A 24,691-nucleotide genomic window follows, 5' to 3' on the forward strand; every position below is an offset into this window, starting at 1 on the left:
GTTTTTTTCTTAGATTTTAAATATATTTCTAGAAAAATCCTAAAGCTAAGTTTTGTAAACATTAATTGACAGTACTCATCTTCTCTTCATGGAATTGTCTTTTGTGAAATTTGATTGATTTTTGGAAGTTAATGGCCAATCAGTCTGGTTTGATTGTAAACTTTACCTTGTAGGGGATAACACTTCAAAACAAAATCGTCTCTCAGTATCGTAGGCAGTTTTTACTGTAAACTTTACCTTGTAGGGGATAACACTTCAAAACAAAATCGTCTCTCAGTATCGTAGGCTGGTTTTACTGTACATAGACGTAGATCTTCCTCCATAATAGATAAAGCATTATGTGACCCTGACCTCTTCTTGTAAATAAGCTGGTTATTCTGTATAGCAAACCAACGTCTAAAAATAGAAAAACAAAGTGGATTTTGTTTAGCTTCTGACTGTATTCAAATATATTCTGGTTCTTTAATAATCTTAATAAAACAAAGACAGAATGCAGAGAAAATTACTTTGAAAAATCTTGAAAATTTGATATGGTTCTTTTATAAATAAATAAGGAAAACCTTATTTCAATCACTTCCCCGTGGAGGTCTATATAGGAAAATGGAGGAGATAGAAAGAGGCCATATCATACATATGTATATTGGGCATGATATCCTAAGCAGTACAGAGTCAAATGACTCAAGGTTCAGCAAACATCCTTTTCGAAATCAAATATCAATTTTAAAACAATCAAAAACAAAGAAAATGGGAAAAATAACCCCAAAAACAGAGAAAAAGGATAACTATGTGTATATACCTACTTTTCGGCCGTAGATACAGTAACAAAATATCAACAATCTTTTACTTTTGGAAAGGGTGAGGAATGTAATGTTCTCAACAAAGTAAGGAAAGATAACTCATATGATCCATATAAACAGGAGGACTAAATTCTTGATAAACTTTAGGAAATAAATAATAGCATTTTTTGTAAAGGAATAAATATTTTCAATCTGAAAAAACACCTTTGAAGTTGACTAATAGCAAACATTAGCATGTTCATTGATTTTAATTTAGTGACTTTACTTCAACCGAAAGAAAAATTCAGATAAATAAAAAAAACAATAACTGTTTATTTTGAAGTATTTTCTTTTTTTCCATTACATAATACTAAAGTTCAGTGAGAAAGATAATGTTTGCATGCTAATACAAGAATATATTGCATAATCAACTCACAAAGTAATAAACAGACGAAAATATTCATTACTAAAAGTTATAAAATGTCAACACTTAGATATTAATACCAAATCAATAGACCTATTTGTTTTTTAATAAGCTTTGAACTTTCCTTTTTTGTAACTTTTCATGAATTTCTGTAGATTCAACTATTTTCATGAATTTACAAAATTTGTTATTTTCATGGATATCTATTTTTTGGTTCAGGTTTAATTTTCACAATCTTTATGAAATTTGTTTTTGTTAATCAATTTGAATTCAAGGTTCACCTATGCCCATGCAATCAAATAAAATCAGTATCAGGAAATATAATGAATCCACAGTATTTTTATGATTTGCCTCAACCCATAGAATTCAGAAACATTCTTTTCCCTATAATCTCGTTGAATCTACAGTAAACTCCCAAGCAATAAACAGCATGCAGTTATACCTGACTAGCTGCCTTGTATTACTGGACCTATAGGTTATATAAATAGCACATGTATACATAACGCACAACACAGAAAGTCACATGACTGGACCTTTAGGTTATATAAATAGCACATGTATACATAACGCACAACACAGAAAGTCACATGACTGGACCTATAGGTATTATAAATAGCACATGTATACATAACGCACAACACAGAAAGTCACATGACTGGACCTATAGGTATTATAAATAGCACATGTATACATAACGCACAACACAGAAAGTCACATGACTGGACCTTTAGGTTATATAAATAGCACATGTATACATAACGCACAACACAGAAAGTCACATGACTGGACCTATAGGTATTATAAATAGCACATGTATACATAACGCACAACACAGAAAGTCACATGAATGGACCTATAGGTATTATAAATAGCACATAACAGTCTATTATTTGAACTTGGAATTTTTTTTAACTATGGAATTTGCTTGATTTCTTGTTATTGAAATTTTTAATAAATTTCATGATTATTCTGTACTGAAATGTTCTGTGCTGCGCACAACACTTCCTATTACAATGAAAATAGTATATTTTCAATAGAATGTACTGTGCCGCGCACAACACTATCTAACCAAAATACATTGTATGGAAAGTGTTATTAACCGCCCAAAAGATCATAATACAAAATAAACATGGAATTTATAAAAAAAATTTAAACACAAGAAATTATGCAAATTCCATAGTTAAAAATAATTCCAAGTTCAAATAATAGCCTGTTACATGTATACATAACGCACAATACAGAAGGTCACATGACTGGACCTATAGGTATTACAAATAGAACATTCATAATACATCACGCACAATACAGAAAGTCAATCAAGCCATTAAATTTAAAACTTTTACAATGCCTAACATATTAATGTTTCTTATAAGGCAAGCATTAAATCCATAACATCTACAGTTCCAAACATATCAGCTGCCTCAAATAGAAAATCAACCTTTGTCAAATGAATATCATAACATTTTGTAACCTATTTTGGGTAGAAAAAAAATCTCCGAAAAGTCTATCATCTTTTTCATTTTAAAAATTGAATTTGATTGTAAGAAGAACCTTACAAAACAGAACAAAACTCGTACAAAATATAAGAAGTTGTGGTATGATTGCAAATGAGACAACTCTCCACAAGAGACCAAAATGACACAAATTAACAACTATAGGTCACTGTACGGCCTTCAACAAGGAGCAAAGCCTATAGACTTTTTTTTCATAATTGATTGTTCCAAAATCAATCGATGTCTTTTACATGTTATGATGTACATGTATACATACACTACATAAGGTTGATTTCTATGGGACACGGTTCATATGTTACACACCATGCATGGTTAAGGTCAGTAAGTAAGAAATTTTAACAGAATACATCAAATATATAGGAAATTAACCTTTACAAGTACAGATTGATTGTTTTGTGCCACTTTTAAGACTTAGCTATATGGTGGCCACCAGTTTTTATTGGTCAGTGTCCAAAGAGGTCCACAGATCTCTGGCACGGAAACTGGTCACCGTCACCGTTAGTCTGACAATTAAGATCTATGTGTCGTTTGGATGATTTAAATCACAAACTCAACTTTGACAAAATACCCAATCTATAGATGAACTAACTTAACCACTGGGCCACTGATTCCAAGACAATAATATAGCAGCGACTTCTATATTTAGAAAGCAAGAACTAAAACATTTTTGATTTTTTGCAATGAAAAAGTTATTTATTCTTTTCTTCCCAAATGTCTCTTTAACAAATCAACGGGTTTAAAATACTAGGACAACTTTGATTTTGTTTTGAAACCCCATCATTTGAACTTCTTTACACCTCCGTTAAAATCAAACATTTACTGCATAAATAAAGTCTTATTCCTCCTTTTACATGAGATGTGAATATAAATTGACAAGTTTGGAAATAATCCCTTGATAAATCATTTTAGCACAGTATTCAATGTAGGTATTAAACATTTGAGACTTTACTAAAACTGCTTTTCCTCTGATAATATTTTTCATCAATCAGTTTTAAAATTTTGTTTTGAAATGTAAATTGTTTTACAGGGAGATGTTTTATTTGCTGATAAATGTATGATCATAAACATTGGTGTAGACTTGGTGTCACAATAAATTGTAAAACTGGACTTACAGTTATTAATGGCCTGTTATTTACAAAGTGTGGTATGACTTATGACTTCAAAAACTACACAAATTACTATGTGTTATATATTGTACCACAAACTACACCAGTTACTATGTGTTATATATATTGTACACTTAGTGAAGAGCGGCTGTTATTTATTACTTTTAAAGCTTACTAGAAGATGCCAGCGAAATCGCAGTACAATTGTGCAAGTGTTGAAACAAAGAGTTTTTAAATCTTGCAGGGAATACATTGGCTGAGCATATACGACAAGGATTGATATAAACAGTCTACGAAATTTGGATATTTTCTCAAAAATTAGCCTTTTCTGTGGAAAAAAGAATATTTCAGATACAAATTAAGAAAGTATCCCAAATATTTCCAGCTTTGCATGATTTCAGAGGAGTACCGGCTCAATGAAATTGGTGTCTTCCTTTAGTAATACAGATATGAACTAACCTGACCCAGCTTTTGAATCCTTTACTTGTCTTCTTAAAGAGGTAACCTTCAATAACACCATTTTCACCGTGGATAGAACTCGTTATTTGAGACAGATCCTGAAATAAAAAGAAGAAAATTGTAGATACGTCAATAAAACAATTTTCACAGGTGATTAGAGACATACTGTGGATTCATTATTTGTTGAAAACCAATTTTTGTTAATTTTGTTGTCAATTTAAACTAACTTGGTCTCAGGTGCTCCGGAAAGGTAAGCAGATCCTGCTCCACATGTGGCTACGGTCGTGTTGCTTATGTTATAAAAAATCCGGTAAAAAGTCTAATTCGGTAGGTCACATTCATGAAAGGGAAGAGGATTGTAGTTACGATGTAAGGAACATATCCGATATCATTTGTGAAACGGTTATTCCATAACGGTCAACCTAAACTCGTGTAGCTTCCTTCTGAGCAGCAACCCTCTATCAAGAAAATCATGATAAGGGAAATGCAAGCACTGGAATATTGTATCAATTGGGAGATATATACCCCGTATGCAGGTGCTGCTAGATTATTGCTACTTAGAAATGGAAAGTTCACAATTGGAAAGCTGAAATCATCTCTTTTGACGTAAAGTTTTGTCAATTTTCAGATGTAAGTCAAGATATAAGGCCGACTTAAACAGTATCTGTTGTATCCTTTATCTCTAGTTCAATGGGATAGATGCGTTCAACATAGTCACCAAATTTTGAATTATTTAGTGAAAGAACGTCTTCTATATAGCGGAAAGTAGAGTAAAAGGATATTGCTTGAGAGTAGAGTTAAAGGATATTGCTAATTATATAACTTCTTGTCTTTCTTCCTAAGAAGTTCCTGTATGCAAAAGATCATCAAACCGGGATCAAAATATAAAACTTGGTCGGTAGCTTGTCATGATAAATAAAAGTGATGAAAACTGATTACTTGAGTGAATTTTCTAAGTCAAAGGACCGTATCTCAGCAAAAATCATCAGACCATAACAAAATTCAAACTTGATCTGTAACTTGTCATGATAAAACAATGTACCAATTATTTAATCAACATCTTCAAGCATGACCCAAAAAGAACCGAAAACAATACTTTAGTGAATTTTCTAAATCCAATCTCATAACTCTACACAAAATTTTTCAGACCAGAACAAAATTCACAGACGGACAGACAGAAACCAGTACATCCTCCTCTTCTAAGTATAAGATCAATGTATTCAATCAGATAAACTGTGGTCACTTAAGTAGTTTTTTTGTATTTTGTGTCATTTGTCACCATTACGCTACATCTTGTTTCTTTTCTTCAAAATGTTCCCCCAATGAACCTTATAAACTAAAATCCTCTATTGTTTTTCTTCTTTTCAGAAAGCTCTTTATTCATAATTGATGGTTACTTCACTATCTCTTTGTTAATACATAATGTACTAGATATTAATTACTAGAAGTTTGGATAAAACAAAAATAACATCTATGAGTTTGCCTTGGGATCCTACTAGCAAATAACCTTGAAATTTAACCTTTTCTTTTCATCTGCTAACCACAAAACTGTTATGTATATAAAATATTCAATTTCTATACACCCTCAAACAGTCATTACCAGCCTAAAGAAAATCTTCACTCAATCTTATGATTTCTCATAAGATCTTTCATTTTTACTTTGTTAGGTTAGGTTTTTTTTATATTTTTAATATCAAATGTTTAGAAAAAACATAGGATCTCTGATCAATAAACATTCAACAAAGTTTTGTTTCCAGTATATCATTTTGTTTCATATTTGATGTGAAATTGTTTTAAAAGTAGACATTAGCTTACAGACAGACATAAACTCCTAATGTTCACAGTCAGTGTAAATGTTTTCACTTAGGAGACTACTGAGGTTTCATTTATTTTCATAAGTACCAATTTATTGTGAATAAAAGAAAACTGCTTTGTTAGTGGATATTTAATTTCATGGTTTTCCCCGAGGTCTGCATACAAGCCTTTAGAAAATTTGTCTTGCTTTCAACATTTAATTTCGTTATTTATATGTACCAACTAAATCCACGAAAATTGGTATATCCAACAAATGATAATGCATCCACAGTAACTAAAGTCTAAAGGGGACTGAGGTCTTTCTAATGATAATGCATCCACAGTAACTAAAGTCTAAAGGGGACTGAGGTCTTTCTAATGATAATGCATCCACAGTAACTAAAGTCTAAAGGGGACTGAGGTCTTTCTAATGATAATGCATCCACAGTAACTAAAGTCTAAAGGGGACTGAGGTCTTTCTAATAATAATGCATCCACAGTAACTAAAGTCTAAAGGGGACTGAGGTCTTTCTAATGATAATGCATCCACAGTAACTAAAGTCTAAAGGGGACTGAGGTCTTTCTAATGATAATGCATCCACAGTAACTAAAGTCTAAAGGGGACTGAGGTCTTTCTAATAATAATGCATCCACAGTAACTAAAGTCTAAAGGGGACTCAGGTCTTTCTAATAATAATGCGTCCACAGTAACTAAAGTCTAAAGGGGACTGAGGTCTTTCTAATGATAATGCATCCACAGTAACTAAAGTCTAAAGGGGACTGAGGTCTTTCTAATAATAATGCATCCACAGTAACTAAAGTCTAAAGGGGACTGAGGTCTTTCTAATGATAATGCATCCACAGTAACTAAAGTCTAAAGGGGACTGAGGTCTTTCTAATGATAATGCATCCACAGTAACTAAAGTCTAAAGGGGACTGAGGTCTTTCTAATAATAATGCATCCACAGTAACTAAAGTCTAAAGGGGACTCAGGTCTTTCTAATAATAATGCGTCCACAGTAACTAAAGTCTAAAGGGGACTCAGGTCTTTCTAATAATAATGCATCCACAGTAACTAAAGTCTAAAGGGGACTGAGGTCTTTCTAATAATAATGCATCCACAGTAACTTAAGTCTAAAGGGGACTGAGGTCTTTCTAATGATAATGCATCCACAGTAACTAAAGTCTAAAGGGGACTCAGGTCTTTCTAATAATAATGCATCCACAGTAACTAAAGTCTAAAGGGGACTCAGGTCTTTCTAATAATAATGCATCCACAGTAACTAAAGTCTAAAGGGGACTGAGGTCTTTCTAATGATAATGCATCCACAGTAACTAAAGTCTAAAGGGGACTCAGGTCTTTCTAATAATAATGCATCCACAGTAACTAAAGTCTAAAGGGGACTGAGGTCTTTCTAATAATAATGCATCCACAGTAACTAAAGTCTAAAGGGGACTCAGGTCTTTCTAATAATAATGCATCCACAGTAACTAAAGTCTAAAGGGGACTCAGGTCTTTCTAATAATAATGCATCCACAGTAACTAAAGTCTAAAGGGGACTCAGGTCTTTCTAATAATAATGCATCCACAGTAACTAAAGTCTAAAGGGGACTCAGGTCTTTCTAATGATAATGCATCCACAGTAACTAAAGTCTAAAGGGGACTCAGGTCTTTCTAATGATAATGCATCCACAGTAACTAAAGTCTAAAGGGGACTGAGGTCTTTCTAATGATAATGCATCCACAGTAACTAAAGTCTAAAGGGGACTGAGGTCTTTCTAATGATAATGCATCCACAGTAACTAAAGTCTAAAGGGGACTCAGGTCTTTCTAATAATAATGCATCCACAGTAACTAAAGTCTAAAGGGGACTGAGGTCTTTCTAATGATAATGCATCCACAGTAACTAAAGTCTAAAGGGGACTGAGGTCTTTCTAATAATAATGCATCCACAGTAACTAAAGTCTAAAGGGGACTGAGGTCTTTCTAATAATAATGCATCCACAGTAACTAAAGTCTAAAGGGGACTCAGGTCTTTCTAATAATAATGCATCCACAGTAACTAAAGTCTAAAGGGGACTGAGGTCTTTCTAATGATAATGCATCCACAGTAACTAAAGTCTAAAGGGGACTGAGGTCTTTCTAATAATAATGCATCCACAGTAACTAAAGTCTAAAGGGGACTGAGGTCTTTCTAATAATAATGCATCCACAGTAACTAAAGTCTAAAGGGGACTCAGGTCTTTCTAATAATAATGCATCCACAGTAACTAAAGTCTAAAGGGGACTGAGGTCTCTCTGTAACTTTTGACTCACTGATATATTAAATACAATTAACTAATATTTACAATGATAATTTTATTTCTTGTCTAGGTGATATTGATCAACTCTTGGTGAACCAAACTATTTTGAGTTTTTTTCGTAGATGTACAAGACAATCAAGTTACTGTCACCAGTTCACATTGGTTTCGTTTTTAATATAATTATTGATCTTGAGATTACATTGTCAGAGAATAAAGGCTTAAAGAACTTTTTTTTTTCCAAAACAAAAACATAATCCTATTTGTATACCCACATAACCAGTAGCTAAGTTCTGTCAAACACATTTTACTTTTTATGACTTTCTACAACCTTAAAATTTTGTGGTAAAACTTAAAACATTAAAACTCTTATACAAAATCAAATTCAAAATTGTCCAATCCATTAACTTAGAACAAGCAACTTAATATTACATGAATGATGAACTATAATACAATGTTGATGATGGTATAATTATATTAAGTATATAACAATAAGTTTATTATGTTTACATGACGTTCCACCCACATCTCCCCTGATCTGTGAGTCATACGACATAGCTTACAGTCCCACTGTATCTTACTATGTGAACCAAGGATTTATATCTCAACATTAACAGGTAGGTTGGCTAAAAAACTTTTTGTATCAACCACAAAATTTTATCATTTGCATATTTGTATATCATAAAATAACTTTAATTCTATTAAAATATTCTTTAAAAAAAATGTTAATATAATTACTTTTTTTCATTTTTGATTTTTTTGTGTGCTAAATTTGCAAAGCATGAAAATTAGATAAAAAAAAAATTCTTAACAACTAATTTAAGCATTGCTTAATCTCATCTAAATTAAATTGGAACTCATTTTCATTAAACAGTACATCTTGTAACATTACAATTACTTATGAAACTTTTAATAGTGCCATAATTAATGTCCTTTATGAAACAAATTTTTAACTGGATATTTGTCTTTTTCAATATACAACAAGTTGGGTTAACAAGTTAGTAGTCTTACACATTGTCAATGTTTGTAATTTTCATAGGCTTTTTAACTTCTCTTTAAATCAGCTTATTACTGTTCATTTTGAGGTAAAGCTGTGCCATTTCAAGTATAAATTGTGGATTCCCAAAAATTAAAAATATTTTTATAAACACTGGAAAAGTATACCTCATTGTAGGGAGAAATATACATTTAGGGAACTCTTCTACATCCAATACAATGATAAGAAAATGAATTCAATGTATATTTTGTATTTTTCCTTTTTCCTTTCTTATATGTATATAATATTTTCACATATATCATTGAAATAACTTTCCAATTTTGATTATTTCATACAAAAAATTCATTGAATTTGTATCATCTTTACTGTGGATTCATTGGATACCAATTAACATGCATTTCTTTGGGACAGGGAAACCACAAAATTCCCTATATGACACCAGCTAACAATTAGCCTTCAAAATCAGGACTTAAAAAAAATTTACTTTTCTGTCAATAATAAAAGATTCCATTTAAAGTTAGATTCTTCTTATTCTTTAAGAAATCAGCATGTCTCTTGGAAATCTGGTAAACATATAACTGCTAAGTATCAGAAAACAGGTGTCAGTATATAACAAGAATGTGTCAATAGTACACGGATGCCCCACTCCCACTATCATTTTCTATATTCAGTGGACCGTGAAATTGGGTAAAAACTATAATTTGCCATTAAAATTAGAAAGATCATATCATGGGGAACATGTGTACTAAGTTTGAAGTTGATTGGACTTCAACTTCATCAAAAACTACCTTGACCAAAAACTTTAACCTGAAGTGAACGGACGAACAGACGGACGCACAAACAGACGAACGAACGGACGCACAGACCAGAAAACATAATGCCCCTCTACTATCGTAGGTGGGGCATAAAAAAGAAGATGTGGTATGATTGCCAATGACACAACTGTCCACTAGAGACCAAAATGACACAGACATTAACAATTATAGGTCACAGTACGGCCTTCAACAATGAGCAAAGCCCATACAGCATAGTCAGCTATAACAGGCCCCGATATGACAATGTAAAACAATTCAAATGAGCAAACTAACGGCCTTATTTATATATAAAAAAAAATGAACAAAAACAAATATGTAACACAAAAACAAACGACAACCACTGAATTACAGGCTCCTGACTCGGGACAGGCACATACATAAAATAATGTGGCGGGGTTAAACATGTTAGCGGGATCCCAACCTTCCCCCTAACCTGGGACAGTGGCAGGTTAGAAATATGCTCACATTTTTTCATTAATTTAAATTGCTGAATTTTTCGTTTCAATTCTTTTTCCTTTAGTTTGCCTCAACTTAAGTTAGAGAACTGAAAACAATTTTTCCATTTGTAAAGGGGCTTAACTCTAAAACCATAAAAGTGTAGCCAACAACATTCAAACTTGATCTGTGTTTGGTGGTAATCATGATAATTAGCATTCTGCATTAGTTCCAAAACATTTTGGTTGAGTATGTTGACTATGCGGTATGGGCTTTGCTCATTGTAGAAGGCCATACGGTGACCTATAGCTGTTAATGTTTGTGTCAGTTTTGTCTCTTGTGGACAGTTGTCTCATTGGCAATCATACCACATCTTCTTTCTTACATATAGAATGTATTGGGATTAAACATGTTAGTGAGCACTTAACCCTCCTTTTGTACTGGGACAGATTGTAACAGCACAACATAAGAGCAAACTTTACACTTACAAACTTTATCAGTAGAAAATGGCTTTACTTATGAGATTGGCAGGAAGCACAGAAAATAACTAACAGAAAGACAATACACACATAATGTTTAATCTTGGAAAATTCACAATTAGAAAAGCAGTTCAAGTCAATTTAAACTAATATATAAATCATGTTCTCCTAAACTTTACCACACTCTTTAAAATATACATGTAGTTGAAATAAAATTTAATACGTAAGGATCTACCAATATCTCATCATCAGGTATATTTATTATGCCAGATGTATTCTCAACTTTTCAATGCTATATTTAGGCTGACTCTATTTTCAAAGTTGGAATGTGTTTTAACCTTCTATTCTTTAATTAAACAATTTATCTTTTGCTGAATCAGCAAATGTTTTAATGAATTTTCCTGCACTGTTTACATAACCGAATTATGTCACACAAAATCCTCCATTCTGTATAAACAGGTGTGTTTTATATAAATATAATTAAATAAATTACAGGATTATCTCCAGACATCATGAACCAAACTTCAATCAAAGATAATTATTTTTATAAATTGACATCTTGCAATGGTGGCTTGATATAAACAGTCAGTTGCATAATTCCATCAAACGACTTTGCTTATGATGATGCTTCTTTAATTGAAAGATAAATTACAAAGAAAAATTTTCAATAAAAGAATTAGATTTGTAGTTATCTGGATATATACATATTTTCTTGTTTATATTACTTTATAAAGTAATTTCATCATCCCATGTGTATTTATTAAACTAGAGGCTCTCAAGAGCCTGTATCGCTCACCTGATTCTACTTGGGTTTTTGAAATCATATAAAAAAATATAAAATTTGGCTAAAAGTGACAACACAACCTCATTTATAAGGAAAGGAACATGTTTAATTTCATTCAAAAGTCCCCCACTGGCCGCCATCTTGGATGACGGATCAGTTATAAAGTAACAACACTTGGTCATCACCTCATAAGGAACATTCATGTCATGTTTGGTTTTATTCCATTCAGTGGTTCTCTAAAAGAAGTCATTTGTATGCATTTCCCATAGGGTCCTATGTTAAACTAAGTCCCCTGCTGGCGGCCATCTTGGATAATGGATCGGCTACAAAGTAACAACACTTGGACAGCACCACATTAGGAACATTCATGCTATGTTTGATTTCATTCCATTCAGTGGTTTTCTAAAAGAAGTCATTTGTATGCATTTCCTATAGGGTCCTATGTTAAACTATGTCCCCGGCTGGCGGCCATCTTGGATGATGGATCGGTAACAAAGTAACAACACTTGGTCAGCACTCCATAAGGAACATTCATGCCATGTTTGGTTTCATTCCATATAGTGGTTCTCTAAAAGAAGTCATTTGTATGCATTTCCCATAGGGTCCTATGTTAAACTAAGTCCCCCGCTGGCGGCCATCTTGGATGATGGATCGGCTACAAAGTAACAACACTTGGTCAGCACCTCATAAGGACATTCATGCCATGTTTGATTTCATTCCATTCAGTGGTTCTCTAAAAGAAGTCATTTGTATGCATTTCCCATAGGGTTTTATGTTAAACTAAGTCCCCCGCTGGCGTCTATCTTGGATAATGGATCGGCTACAAAGTAACAACACTTGGTCAGCACCACATTAGGAACATTCATGCTATGTTTGATTTCATTCCATTCAGTGGTTTTCTAAAATAAGTCATTTGTATGCATTTCCTATAGGGTCCTATGTTAAACTAAGTCCCCAGCTGGCCATGTTTGGTTCCATTCCATTCAGTGGTTCTCTAGAAGAAGTTCAAAATGTAAATTGTTAACGACGACGACGACGGACGCCAAGTGGTGAGAAAAGCTCACTTGGCCCTTCGGGCCAGGTGAGCTAAAAAGCAACAAAAGTTATTAATTTATGAGAAATTTTTTATTTAGAAAATATTAATTGGAAATATTAATGTATGCTATTTGTAGAAAGAAAACTGCTAAGTCTAAAGCTAAGTCTAAACTCCCTTCAACTAATTTCTTTTTACTAAACAGGTTTCTGAACATTGCTTATTTTAAGCCAATTATGTTGTGACTATTAGATTGTATTAGTGACTATCAGATTCTATTAGTGACTATCAGAATTTATTAGTTACATCTTGTAATATTATGATGTACTGTAAGGGTTGGGCTATTACTCATGAAACTATTACACAAATTATACAGAAACACAATCAGATGAGTTTGAAAATTGATAGTAAAATATGACTTCTGGATTTAATTCATCTTTTGTTTGATACAACATATAAAATGATAACTAAGTGCACCAAAGTTAATTCTTCAATAAGGATGATATGATCTAATTAATGTACATTAAATCTGACAGGGGTTTGAAGGATGATATCTCTATGATCTAATTAATGTACATTAAATCTGACAGGCATTCTCTGGTGCACATAGAATGTCTACAATGCACTTCATGTAAAGATTGGATCATAAGGCCAAAACAATCAAATTTTCGCAGCAGCTGACAAGAAAACATCTTGGCAGGAAAATGCATAACTTTTTACATCTATTCATTCAAATATGATCTTAATTCAGTGATTGTCGTTTGTTGCTGTGTTACATATTTGTTTTTTGTTCATTTTTTGTACATTTAATTAGGCCATTAGTTTTCTATTTCTATTGGTTTTACATTTGTGATTTTGGAGCCTTTTATAGCTGACTATGCGGTATGGGCTTTGCTCATTGTTGAAAGCAGTACGGTGACGTATAATTGTTAATTTCTGTGTCATTTGGTCTCTTGTGGAGTGTTGTTACATCAGCAATCATACCACATATTTTGTATAAGCTCTATCCTAGATTTGAGATTATTAAGATCTTAACGTATCTTGTATATAAACCTGATAATCCCATCTATTGTTGATCACTGTATATTGCCCTCTAAATGTTCTTAATACAGTGCCACTTGTGGAGCAGGATCTGCTTCCCCTTCAAAAGCACCCAAGACTAATCCTAGTTTATGGTGGGGTCCATGTTGCTCAGTCGTTAGTCTTTAATGTTCTATATTGTGTTTTTTTGTTGTTGTCAGATTAGCATTGTCATTTTGTGTAGACCTAAGACTTATAAAATCCCTTTGGTGTCTACCCCCCTCTATTTTGTGTTTGTTTTGTCTCATTGACCCACATCTCCATTCATTTAGAAGCAGATATATAGGAGAGATACAATTTATGTTTTGTTTTGCCTAATGCACTTGAATTGTGACAACAAACTATGCGCTTAAAATTATACAAAACAATTATCAATTAAGGATGAAAGTATGTTTTAAATATCCCTATATAAATTAGGTGCAGGTTAGGTAACAAACCAAGTACATGTTTAAATTACTCTTATTACATTACATGTATTCTAACCATGATCCACTCAGTTTCTCCATCAAATATCTGTATAGTGAGCAGAAGATTTAATACAATGCCAAAGGACAGGATCAGGGGGCTAAACAACATCAAAGTCAAATAGTTTTATTGTTAACTACTCTAAGTCGAACATAAAGTTTTAAATAGCTTCAACCTATGTAAAGAAAAAGACAAATATTAAAGCAGAATATATTGTTAACTACTTCAAGTTGACTATAAAGTTTTAAATAGCTTCAACCTATGACAAATCATTCAGCAGAAAATAACAAGTCTGTGTAGCCAGATTTATTTTTTAGTGGTCAATTATATTTATAATGTTTAAATTTTTTAGCTGTCAAAACTAACATTAAATTTAAACTATTATATTTTGAAGGTTATCAGTTTTATTTAAGAAATAATTTTCTGTAACTACTACAACTTACAAAAAAATAAAGTAGAAAAGAGAATGACATATTCTATCTAAAAAGTGTGGACACAGAATCATGTGTAACATGTAACACAATGTAAGGACTTGCTTGAATTCAAGTCTAAAATCTATATTTTATCTGCAACTATTTCTGGTGTCAAACAAAGTGCTAATCAGAAAATTTAAATGAACTACAAATATTTAGGTTCTAAAAAATTCTTCTGATCTTAGTTCTGGCAAAACTTTTTATCTTATCCAAATGACAGCAACCCAATGGAATACTGTAGATTTTTTTTTTCATGGGTATTAATTTTTGTGGATTGTGGAAAACTTGCATTTCCTTGGATATTTTAATTCATGGTTTTGGCAAGAAAATTTGTATTTCATAGAACATTTAAATTTGTGGTTCCCCATTACCCACTAAATCCACAAAAATTGGTATCCAAAGAATATTAATGAATCTACAGTACTAAAGCTGATATCTAAGTTTATCAGTGTATTAAATTGCAATTACTGAAAATGCTGCATAAAACGATAATTACTAAGAGATTCAGAGAGAAGACCAATCTGTTACAATTGTTAACAGTATCATATACTCAGTGTTTACAGGTCACTATAAGGTCACTGTTTATTTTGATAATATATGCTTCATTATTTATCTAAAAACATCTCTCACTGTCCATACAAATCAACCTTAATCAAAACATTGTCAGAGATAATCACTTATTACAACATATAATAGCATGTCTATCCCATCACTGCTTAGAGAGATGTGTTCAATCTGATGCCATCAATTCTAAGACAGAAGCACTTCAATCAGACAGATGGGTTCAATAAGATGAGGAGATTACAAATAAATCCAAAGTGTTAGCTAATATAACTGACTATAATATATAATGATTAATGTATAGAAAATATTTAACACTTTACACCCTTCACATATATTACAAATCTGAAGCAACAGTACTTTTTATATGTTCATAACTCATAATTCCCCCCCCCCCTAGAATTTCCCTTGGTATACTAAAACTAAGAGAAATAAACAGCAAGCCATTAAGACCTTAAGATTTATCTGTATCCAGCACATTGAACATGTTGAAGTTGTTAAGAGACAGATAAAGGCATTTAGTCAAGAGTTTATAAAATGTCAATGTACAAACACATTTTGAGAGAATATCTTAAGGCATACAGTACTAGTTATTACCTTACATTTTAATGTTAAAAGTCCAATATCTCTAGATAATATAATAATTCAAATCAAAAGGCTTTCAACATTCACAAATCCAAACAGAGTAAAGTGTGTAGTAATTTGATCCAGGTTTATTAGAACTAGTGTGTGACACGTAAACAATATCCTTTCCTGACCCAGAAATTAGGGTAGAATGACAAATTACTGAAAGGTTTAAACTCAAAACAGCTTCTTACTTACAACCAATCCTTATCATTATGTTCAACTTACTGAAGTAACTGCTTTGATGTTGTTGGACTCACTTTTGATTTATTTTATATAGATATAAGATGTGGTATGAGTGCAAATGCGACAAGTCTCCATCCAAGTCGCAATTTATAAAAGTAAACCATTATAGGTCAAAGTATGGTCTTCACCATGTAGCATTGGCTTACACCAAACAGCAAGCTATAAAGCGCCCAAAAAATACTAGTGTAAAACCATTCAAATGGGAAAACTAATCTATATTAAAGAAAATGTATAATCGATAAATTCATGTTTCAAAAAGGTTACAAAATCTTTTCTCTCTTTTCAGATGACAGGATGATTTGGATAGCAGTAATTCTGCTGGTGGTGTTGCCATTGGCCACCACTGGTCAGAGATGTCCAGCTGAGTGCACGTCATGTGACAATGGAATAGCCAATTGTCTTGGTACTGGAATAAGGGACATCCCGAGAAACTTCCCCAATACCATCACAACTATGGAACTCTCTGGTAATCAGTTAACAGAACTTTCTAGTAGTAGTTTCCAGGAACTAACATCACTTCAGACCCTTCGTATATCTGGTAACGGTATCAGTGAAGTTATGGACAGGTCCTTCATAAGTCTGCCTTCGCTAATGAGTATAGACTTGTCTAATAATCCTATAGTTTATATACACGATAAAGCCTTCGAAGGACTCACACATCTACGATTGTTATCTATTACCAGCACCAAAATCAGAAGGATTGGAAGGTCGTTAAATGGTCTTGATTCACTACATACTGTTAACATGGTATCCAATCAAATCGAGGCACTCGAAGATGAAAATTTTGAATTCAGCATCAACTTAAGAATGATTGATCTTAGCCAAAATCAGATCACAAGAATTTCACCAAAGACCTTTGCCAATCTAAAATTGTTGAGATATCTGAGTTTGAGCTCCAATCCCATTGTACGAGTACCTGAATTACAATTTGGGTCTAGTATTTTACAAATGGTGGACTTTACCAACTGTCGGTTAGAAGATGTCCCTGGTAAAATGCCAGAGTCGGTAGCCGATTTCCGTTTGGGAAATAACAAACTCACAGAAATAAAAGCTGAACATTTTGAAAACATCACTAACTTACGTTTAATAACATTAAACAATAACCAAATAACAAAAGTGGACGACAAAGCTTTTGGGTATTTAGACAGACTGATGGAAATCTGGCTCAGTAATAACAGACTTAAGTCCATTCCAAGACTTCTCCCAAGAAACATTCACAAACTCTTCCTTGATCATAATGGCATTTATGAAATAGCGCAGAGAAACTTTGCAATCAATTCTCAATTAGAAGTTCTCTCCCTTGATACCAACAGAGTTGAACGTATTGCTGAAGGGGCTTGGGATGAAATGCCAAAGCTTAGAAGTGTTAACCTTAATGCCAACAATCTACAGGTTTTGACAACAGGGGCATTTGTTAATATACCAAGTCTAGAATGTTTGAAACTTTCAAATAATCCTTTAAAGTTAATTGAAAAAGATGCCATGAAGGCTTTGCTTAAGTTAAATGAAATCAGTCTCTCGTACCTGCAAGCGACCACAACTCAACTAAACCAGGACTTCATACCAGCAATCTCTAATGCTGAAAATGTCAACATGATGAATAGTCCTGGTTTAGTCAAATCATTTCTCAAACTGGTTCAACAATCCAACAGTGAAGTAATGGAAAAAACATTTATTCTTGCTTTACAGTATAATGAACTAGAAAGTTTACCAGAAAACCTCAAACGCACCCTACCAAATGTGAAGAAGTTATTTTTAGATGGAAACCCCCTGTATTGTGATTCAACATTAAAATGGCTACAACAATGGATGAAAAGATCTGATGATGTTTCATTTTACAACATTGATCCTCCAGTATGTGCAGCACCAAAGGAAGTGGAGGGAAGGGAGTTAACCAGCCTTGACAACAGAGAATTTGTTAAACCAAGGGAAATAACTCAACAAGATGATTCACAAGAATTAGTCGTCAGTGTTTCTAGGAGTGATCTTGCTCAACCTAAAAAAACTCAGGACAATAGCAGTCCAGATGTCAAGCCTACCAAGACCAAGAAAAAGAACAAGAAAAATAGAAAGAACAAGAACAAAAACAAAAACAAAAAAAACAAAAAGAGGAAAAATAAGAAAAATAGAAAAGGAAAGAAAAAGCGAGATAGAAGTAGAATTAAAAGGCGACATAAAAGATGTGTTATTGATGCTAGCGGGAGAAAGATTTGTCCACGAAGACAACGAAGATGTACCGTTGGGCCAGATGGAAAGAGAATTTGTAAAAGGAAGAACAAGAAAGGAAAGAAAAATCAAGTTTCCTCCTCTCCTATACCTTTAGTACAAGGATAGTTATAGAAAGTGTATAGCTGTAATTATTTACAGACTTCGTAATAACAAATGAACATTTTGTGATGACAATAGTTTTTATGATTTAGTTTACATGTTGATATAACAAAACTTTTTATACTTTCATTGTAAATCTGAGACTGAGGTCTTGACAATATAAAAGCTTATAAAGAATCTTTGTTTAGGGCTTCCAACTTTTTTAACTTCAGGTTATAAGACTTATTTATTTTCATTATGCCAGTTAAAACACAATGAAAATACCAGTATATTAAATATGAGAATATTTTTGTATCATTTGATTACCATTTTATTAATAACTATACAAAGCAAAGTCAATAATATGTAAAATGTAAAAGTAGATCAAATTGTATATATATTTAAGTTTACTTAGTTTTTTATTTCACCTTTCTTCAGTTTTAATAATTCAAAGTATATAAATTAAATGCAGATATTTTCACAATTTCAAGACATCAACATTTTGCTCAGTAGTTATTTTGTGTTATAACAAAATGATCAATAATGTAACCTTCCTAAACAATTCACGCTAGAGTTTTTTTTCCACAAATTTCATGTAATCGCAAACTAAGCAAAAATCACTATTTAAAATTCTTAAATAGTAAAATTAAGAATGGAAATGGGGAATGTGTCAAAGAGGCAACAACTGGAACAAGTTTTTTGAAACTTTATGTCTTTTGTATTTTTGTTGGTTGTATTTTTGTAAATCTTTCAGACCTGAAAAGTAAAGCCATTTGTTTTTGTCCATTTGTTTTTGTCCATTTGTTTTTGATGGGTAGTGTTATTTGATTTTGCCATGTGATAATGGACTTTCCGAATTGATTTTCCTTTAAGTTCAGTATTTTTGTGATCTAACTTTTTAATACTGATTTACTGATTTTAATAGTTTGTTTTATGTATGTCTGTAACACCGCTGTCCCAGATTAGAGAAGGGTTTGAGCATGTTTTTCACATGCTTAGCTTAACCACATTCTGTATTTGTTCAAGTCAAGAGTCTGTAATTCAGCAAGTGCTGTTTGTTGCTGTCTGTTATATCTGTTTATAATACTGTTTTTTAACATAAATCAGGCTGTTGGTTTTTTAGTTTGATTTGTTTTACATTGTGTAATGTCGGAGCCTTTTATAGCTGCCATATACGGTATGGGCTTTAGTTTGATTTGTTTTACATTGTGTAATGTCGGAGCCTTTTATAGCTGCCTATACGGTATGGGCTTTAGTTTGATTTGTTTTACATTGTGTAATGTCGGAGCCTTTTATAGCTGCCTATACGGTATGGGCTTTAGTTTGATATGTTTTACATTGTGTCATGTCAGAGCCTTTTATAGCTGCCTATACGGTATGGGCTTTAGTTTGATTTGTTTTACATTGTGTAATGTCGGAGCCTTTTATAGCTGCCTATACGGTATGGGCTTTAGTTTGATTTGTTTTACATTGTGTAATGTCGGAGCCTTTTATAGCTGCCTATACGGTATGGGCTTTAGTTTGATTTGTTTTACATTGTGTAATGTCGGAGCCTTTTATAGCTGCCATATACGGTATGGGCTTTAGTTTGATTTGTTTTACATTGTGTAATGTCGGAGCCTTTTATAGCTGCCTATACGGTATGGGCTTTAGTTTGATTTGTTTTACATTGTGTAATGTCGGAGCCTTTTATAGCTGCCTATACGGTATGGGCTTTAGTTTGATATGTTTTACATTGTGTCATGTCAGAGCCTTTTATAGCTGCCTATACGGTATGGGCTTTAGTTTGATTTGTTTTACATTGTGTAATGTCGGAGCCTTTTATAGCTGCCTATACGGTATGGGCTTTAGTTTGATTTGTTTTACATTGTGTAATGTCGGAGCCTTTTATAGCTGCCTATACGGTATGGGCTTTAGTTTGATTTGTTTTACATTGTGTCATGTCGGAGCCTTTTATAGCTGCCATATACGGTATGGGCTTTAGTTTGATTTGTTTTACATTGTGTAATGTCGGAGCCTTTTATAGCTGCCTATACGGTATGGGCTTTAGTTTGATTTGTTTTACATTGTGTAATGTCGGAGCCTTTTATAGCTGCCTATACGGTATGGGCTTTAGTTTGATATGTTTTACATTGTGTCATGTCAGAGCCTTTTATAGCTGCCTATACGGTATGGGCTTTAGTTTGATTTGTTTTACATTGTGTAATGTCGGAGCCTTTTATAGCTGCCTATACGGTATGGGCTTTAGTTTGATATGTTTTACATTGTGTCATGTCAGAGCCTTTTATAGCTGCCTATACGGTATGGGCTTTAGTTTGATATGTTTTACATTGTGTCATGTCAGAGCCTTTTATAGCTGCCTATACGGTATGGGCTTTAGTTTGATTTGTTTTACATTGTGTAATGTCGGAGCCTTTTATAGCTGCCTATACGGTATGGGCTTTAGTTTGATATGTTTTACATTGTGTCATGTCAGAGCCTTTTATAGCTGCCTATACGGTATGGGCTTTAGTTTGATTTGTTTTACATTGTGTAATGTCGGAGCCTTTTATAGCTGCCTATACGGTATGGGCTTTAGTTTGATATGTTTTACATTGTGTCATGTCAGAGCCTTTTATAGCTGCCTATACGGTATGGGCTTTAGTTTGATTTGTTTTACATTGTGTAATGTCGGAGCCTTTTATAGCTGCCTATACGGTATGGGCTTTAGTTTGATATGTTTTACATTGTGTCATGTCAGAGCCTTTTATAGCTGCCTATACGGTATGGGCTTTAGTTTGATTTGTTTTACATTGTGTAATGTCGGAGCCTTTTATAGCTGCCTATACGGTATGGGCTTTAGTCATTATTGAATGTTGTACAATTATCTAGATTTGCTTACATCTTTGTTATTCTGTCTTTGGAGGATATGTGTCTCATTGGCAATCATAGCATATGCATACCGCATCTCTGAAAATTTAGTAGTTACTCCAAAAGACTTGAAAGTTCAAAAAATCATTGCTCATGCATGCATATTACTTAAATGATGGCATGTGTATCAATTAAAAGTTGTTTGTTGGAAGATCTGACAAAACAGCTATAACCATCTTTCACTTGTTAAACTTCAATGCTGATCTTCAGGTTCTTACTTTCAAGCTGCTTGAATAAAAAGATTTGTTTGGTATTTGTCAATGAGTTCACCCAATAATAAGAAATACAAGAGACATCCCGAGACACTGGACAAAAGACTATTATTTTATTTGGAACTACTGTTTCCCTTGGAACCATAATCCATTATTCATTTACAGTAAGCAAGGATGTAACAATGATAAAAAAATGTCCTTTGCAATGTCTGTGATCTCCTATGGTTAAACCCAAAAAAAGATTTGAAACAAATAACAAAACAAGAAGTGCAAATCATTATAAGGTAAAAATTGTGTAAAAAAAGTTTCAATAAATTGGAATAATAGGGTTAGGAGGAGTTGTAAATACAAAAGGGTTAAACTTCAGATAAAACAATGGCAAGGTTCATATTTGCTAAGGGAAACCTTAAAAATAATTTGAACCAAAAAGTCAAACAGGAGGTGAACGATGGCATATTAGAATAACGATTCTGAGGAAGTTTCATTGAATTATGATGAAAGGCTTAGAAAGAGAAGCAGATAAAAATGTGTACTATATCATGCAGATATAACGATTTCCATTAATTGTAAAGTAAACCCCTAAAATTAAGGAGCAGAAGATATGAAATAGGAGCCACCATTTTACATCATGTCAGTAAGAGACAGTTAAAATTTTCACAAATTTCAGGCACTGCAGTTCAGATTGATTGATTGATTTTCTAGTGTTTATCTCCACTTTCAACACTATATGGTATTTATGGCGGTCAGTGTATCTCAACTTTCAACACTATATGGTATTTTATGGCGGTCAGTTTATCTCAACTTTCAACACTATATGGTATTTTATGGCGGTCAGTTTATCTCAACTTTCAACACTATATGGTATTTTATGGCGGTCAGTTTTTCTCAACTTTCAACACTATATGGTATTTTATGGCGGTCAGTTTATCTCCACTTTCAACACTATATGGTATTTTATGGCGGTCAGTTTATCTCAACTTTCAACACTATATGGTATTTTATGGTGGTCAGTTTTTATTGGTGGAGGAAGCTGCAGGTCAAGGAGAGAACAACCAGCCATTGGTAGAAATCCCTGCTGTTCAGGAGCAGTTGGCAATGCTTAAATGAAACAGTACGTCATTCTAAATAACCATTCCCCCATCACTATTGTCCCCTTTAGAAAGCATAGGGTATAAAAAGCAGGTTGTATGACACAATATAAACTTTATACATACCAACCTTTCCTGTTTTCTGTTTGTAAAGCATGAAATCACTTTAAATTATTTATCATCTCAACAATCAAGTCAAAAAAATAAGATAAAAAGTTATGGAAATATCATTGAAGTTTTTTTCAGATTGTTTTCCTGAGCATAAACTGGTATCTGCAGTTTTCATTAGAAGAGCAGGGATACAGTAAACAAACAAGCTGAACAAACCAAAAACTTTATCCTGAAGCAGAACAGAACTGACATACAGACTGAAAAAAACATAATGCCCCTAAGTGTAGCATAAACAATGTCAATATCACAATTTCACTAAACAAGTGGGAAAGTAACACAACTAACATGTATTAATATTTATCGCTTTTTTGTGCATTTTTCCTTTGATGTTTTTCTGTTATATTTTTCATATCATGCTACTCGCTTGAGATGGAAAATTATCGCTAGAAACTAAGCAGTTAGTGGCGTTGTTAACGAAATTGACAACATCGTCATAGGTAAAATAGCGATAAACAGATTATCATTGGTCATCTCAACTCAATTGCCTTTCTCGCTTTCGCAGTCCTGGATCAAGCGAGAAAATCAATCTCGTTTAGATGATCAACGATAATCTATAATTATTACAAACACTGTTATATGCAATGCACATTTTCGGCTCTAAACAGTCATAATATAAACAGAGAATTCCTCATTAACAGGGAAAACCAACTCATATATCAAACTCTAAAATTGAGAAAGGAAATAGGGAACGTGTCAAAGCGACAACAACCCAACCATAGAGCAGACAACATTAATATTTCTAGATGTATTTGTTTGTCTTCAATTTGTTCAAAACAGTTTCTAATAAATTTCTGATACACTGAGAAATAAGTAATGATTAACAACTTATTTCTGCTTCTTTATTTCTCATTACGTCCACTTATATTCAAAGGGAGGTAATAAATAATTCAATGCATGACAGTGATCTTTCAAAAGTTTTAAAGAATAATTAAGTACAACTAAAAGATGTCAGGTTTGCATAGGAACTATTAATATTTCAACAAAAGGAATGTGGGATGGTAGGGAGGGAAGTTTTACTTTTACACAAGGTTATCGGTCATACATGGTTGTATGTACATTAAATATATTTAAAATTACACAAAAACATACTATTCACAGAAATGTAAAATGAAATTGGACTTACTTTTTTCTGGACTAGAGTGTGACGTTCTTCCATTTCTCTTCTCTCCTGCTTAGCTTTATCTCTCAACTCATCTACCTGAAAATTAACATTATAATTGTCAATATACTTATTATAGGATAATATAGCCATGGCTTGCTTTCCTTTAGCGGCCAGGTTAAATGTTACTTAAGGAATGACTGTAATATTTTTTCTGTCTATGAAGAAATAACATAAAAAATTTGGTGCACACTGAATAACGCGCATAGCGGGTTATTTAACAGTGTGCATCACATTTTTTTTGTTATTTCGAATAGACAGAAAAAATATTACAGTCATTTCTTATAATTAAATTCTAAATTCCATTTCAAACCGTAGAAAACCATGAAAAAACGTTGATGACGTCACGCTCACATGACTAAATTATGTCTATGGGCTGATAACAAAATAACGTCAGCCAATCAGAAGACGCGTTCCAACCAAAATTAAATTATAATTCAATATTCTGAATGAATCACAACAGGGCAAGAGGTGGATT

At 32.9% G+C, this 24,691-nt stretch overlaps 2 protein-coding genes across 2 annotated transcripts in view; one reads left to right on the forward strand and one right to left on the reverse strand.

The window, feature by feature from the left end:
• LOC143056550 (arf-GAP with coiled-coil, ANK repeat and PH domain-containing protein 2-like) overlaps window positions 1-24,691 on the reverse strand; it is a 75,002-nt gene that overhangs the window by 25,034 nt on the left and 25,277 nt on the right. Inside the window, exons 11-13 of the mRNA XM_076229642.1 lie at window positions 24,178-24,252; window positions 4,280-4,377; window positions 238-396 (exon numbers count right to left, since the gene is read on the reverse strand). Coding sequence (XP_076085757.1) covers window positions 238-396; window positions 4,280-4,377; window positions 24,178-24,252 — 332 coding nt within the window. The remainder of the gene's footprint in view (window positions 1-237; window positions 397-4,279; window positions 4,378-24,177; window positions 24,253-24,691) is intronic.
• Window positions 8,846-19,464, forward strand: LOC143056548 (uncharacterized). Its single transcript, XM_076229639.1, has 2 exons — window positions 8,846-8,991; window positions 16,653-19,464. The coding sequence occupies exon 2, from the start codon at window positions 16,661-16,663 to the stop codon at window positions 18,698-18,700; it is 2,040 nt and encodes a 679-aa protein (XP_076085754.1). The 5' UTR covers window positions 8,846-8,991; window positions 16,653-16,660; the 3' UTR covers window positions 18,701-19,464.

This window comes from Mytilus galloprovincialis, chromosome 13, assembly GCF_965363235.1.
Source record: "Mytilus galloprovincialis chromosome 13, xbMytGall1.hap1.1, whole genome shotgun sequence".
NCBI classification, from domain to species: domain Eukaryota; kingdom Metazoa; phylum Mollusca; class Bivalvia; order Mytilida; family Mytilidae; genus Mytilus; species Mytilus galloprovincialis.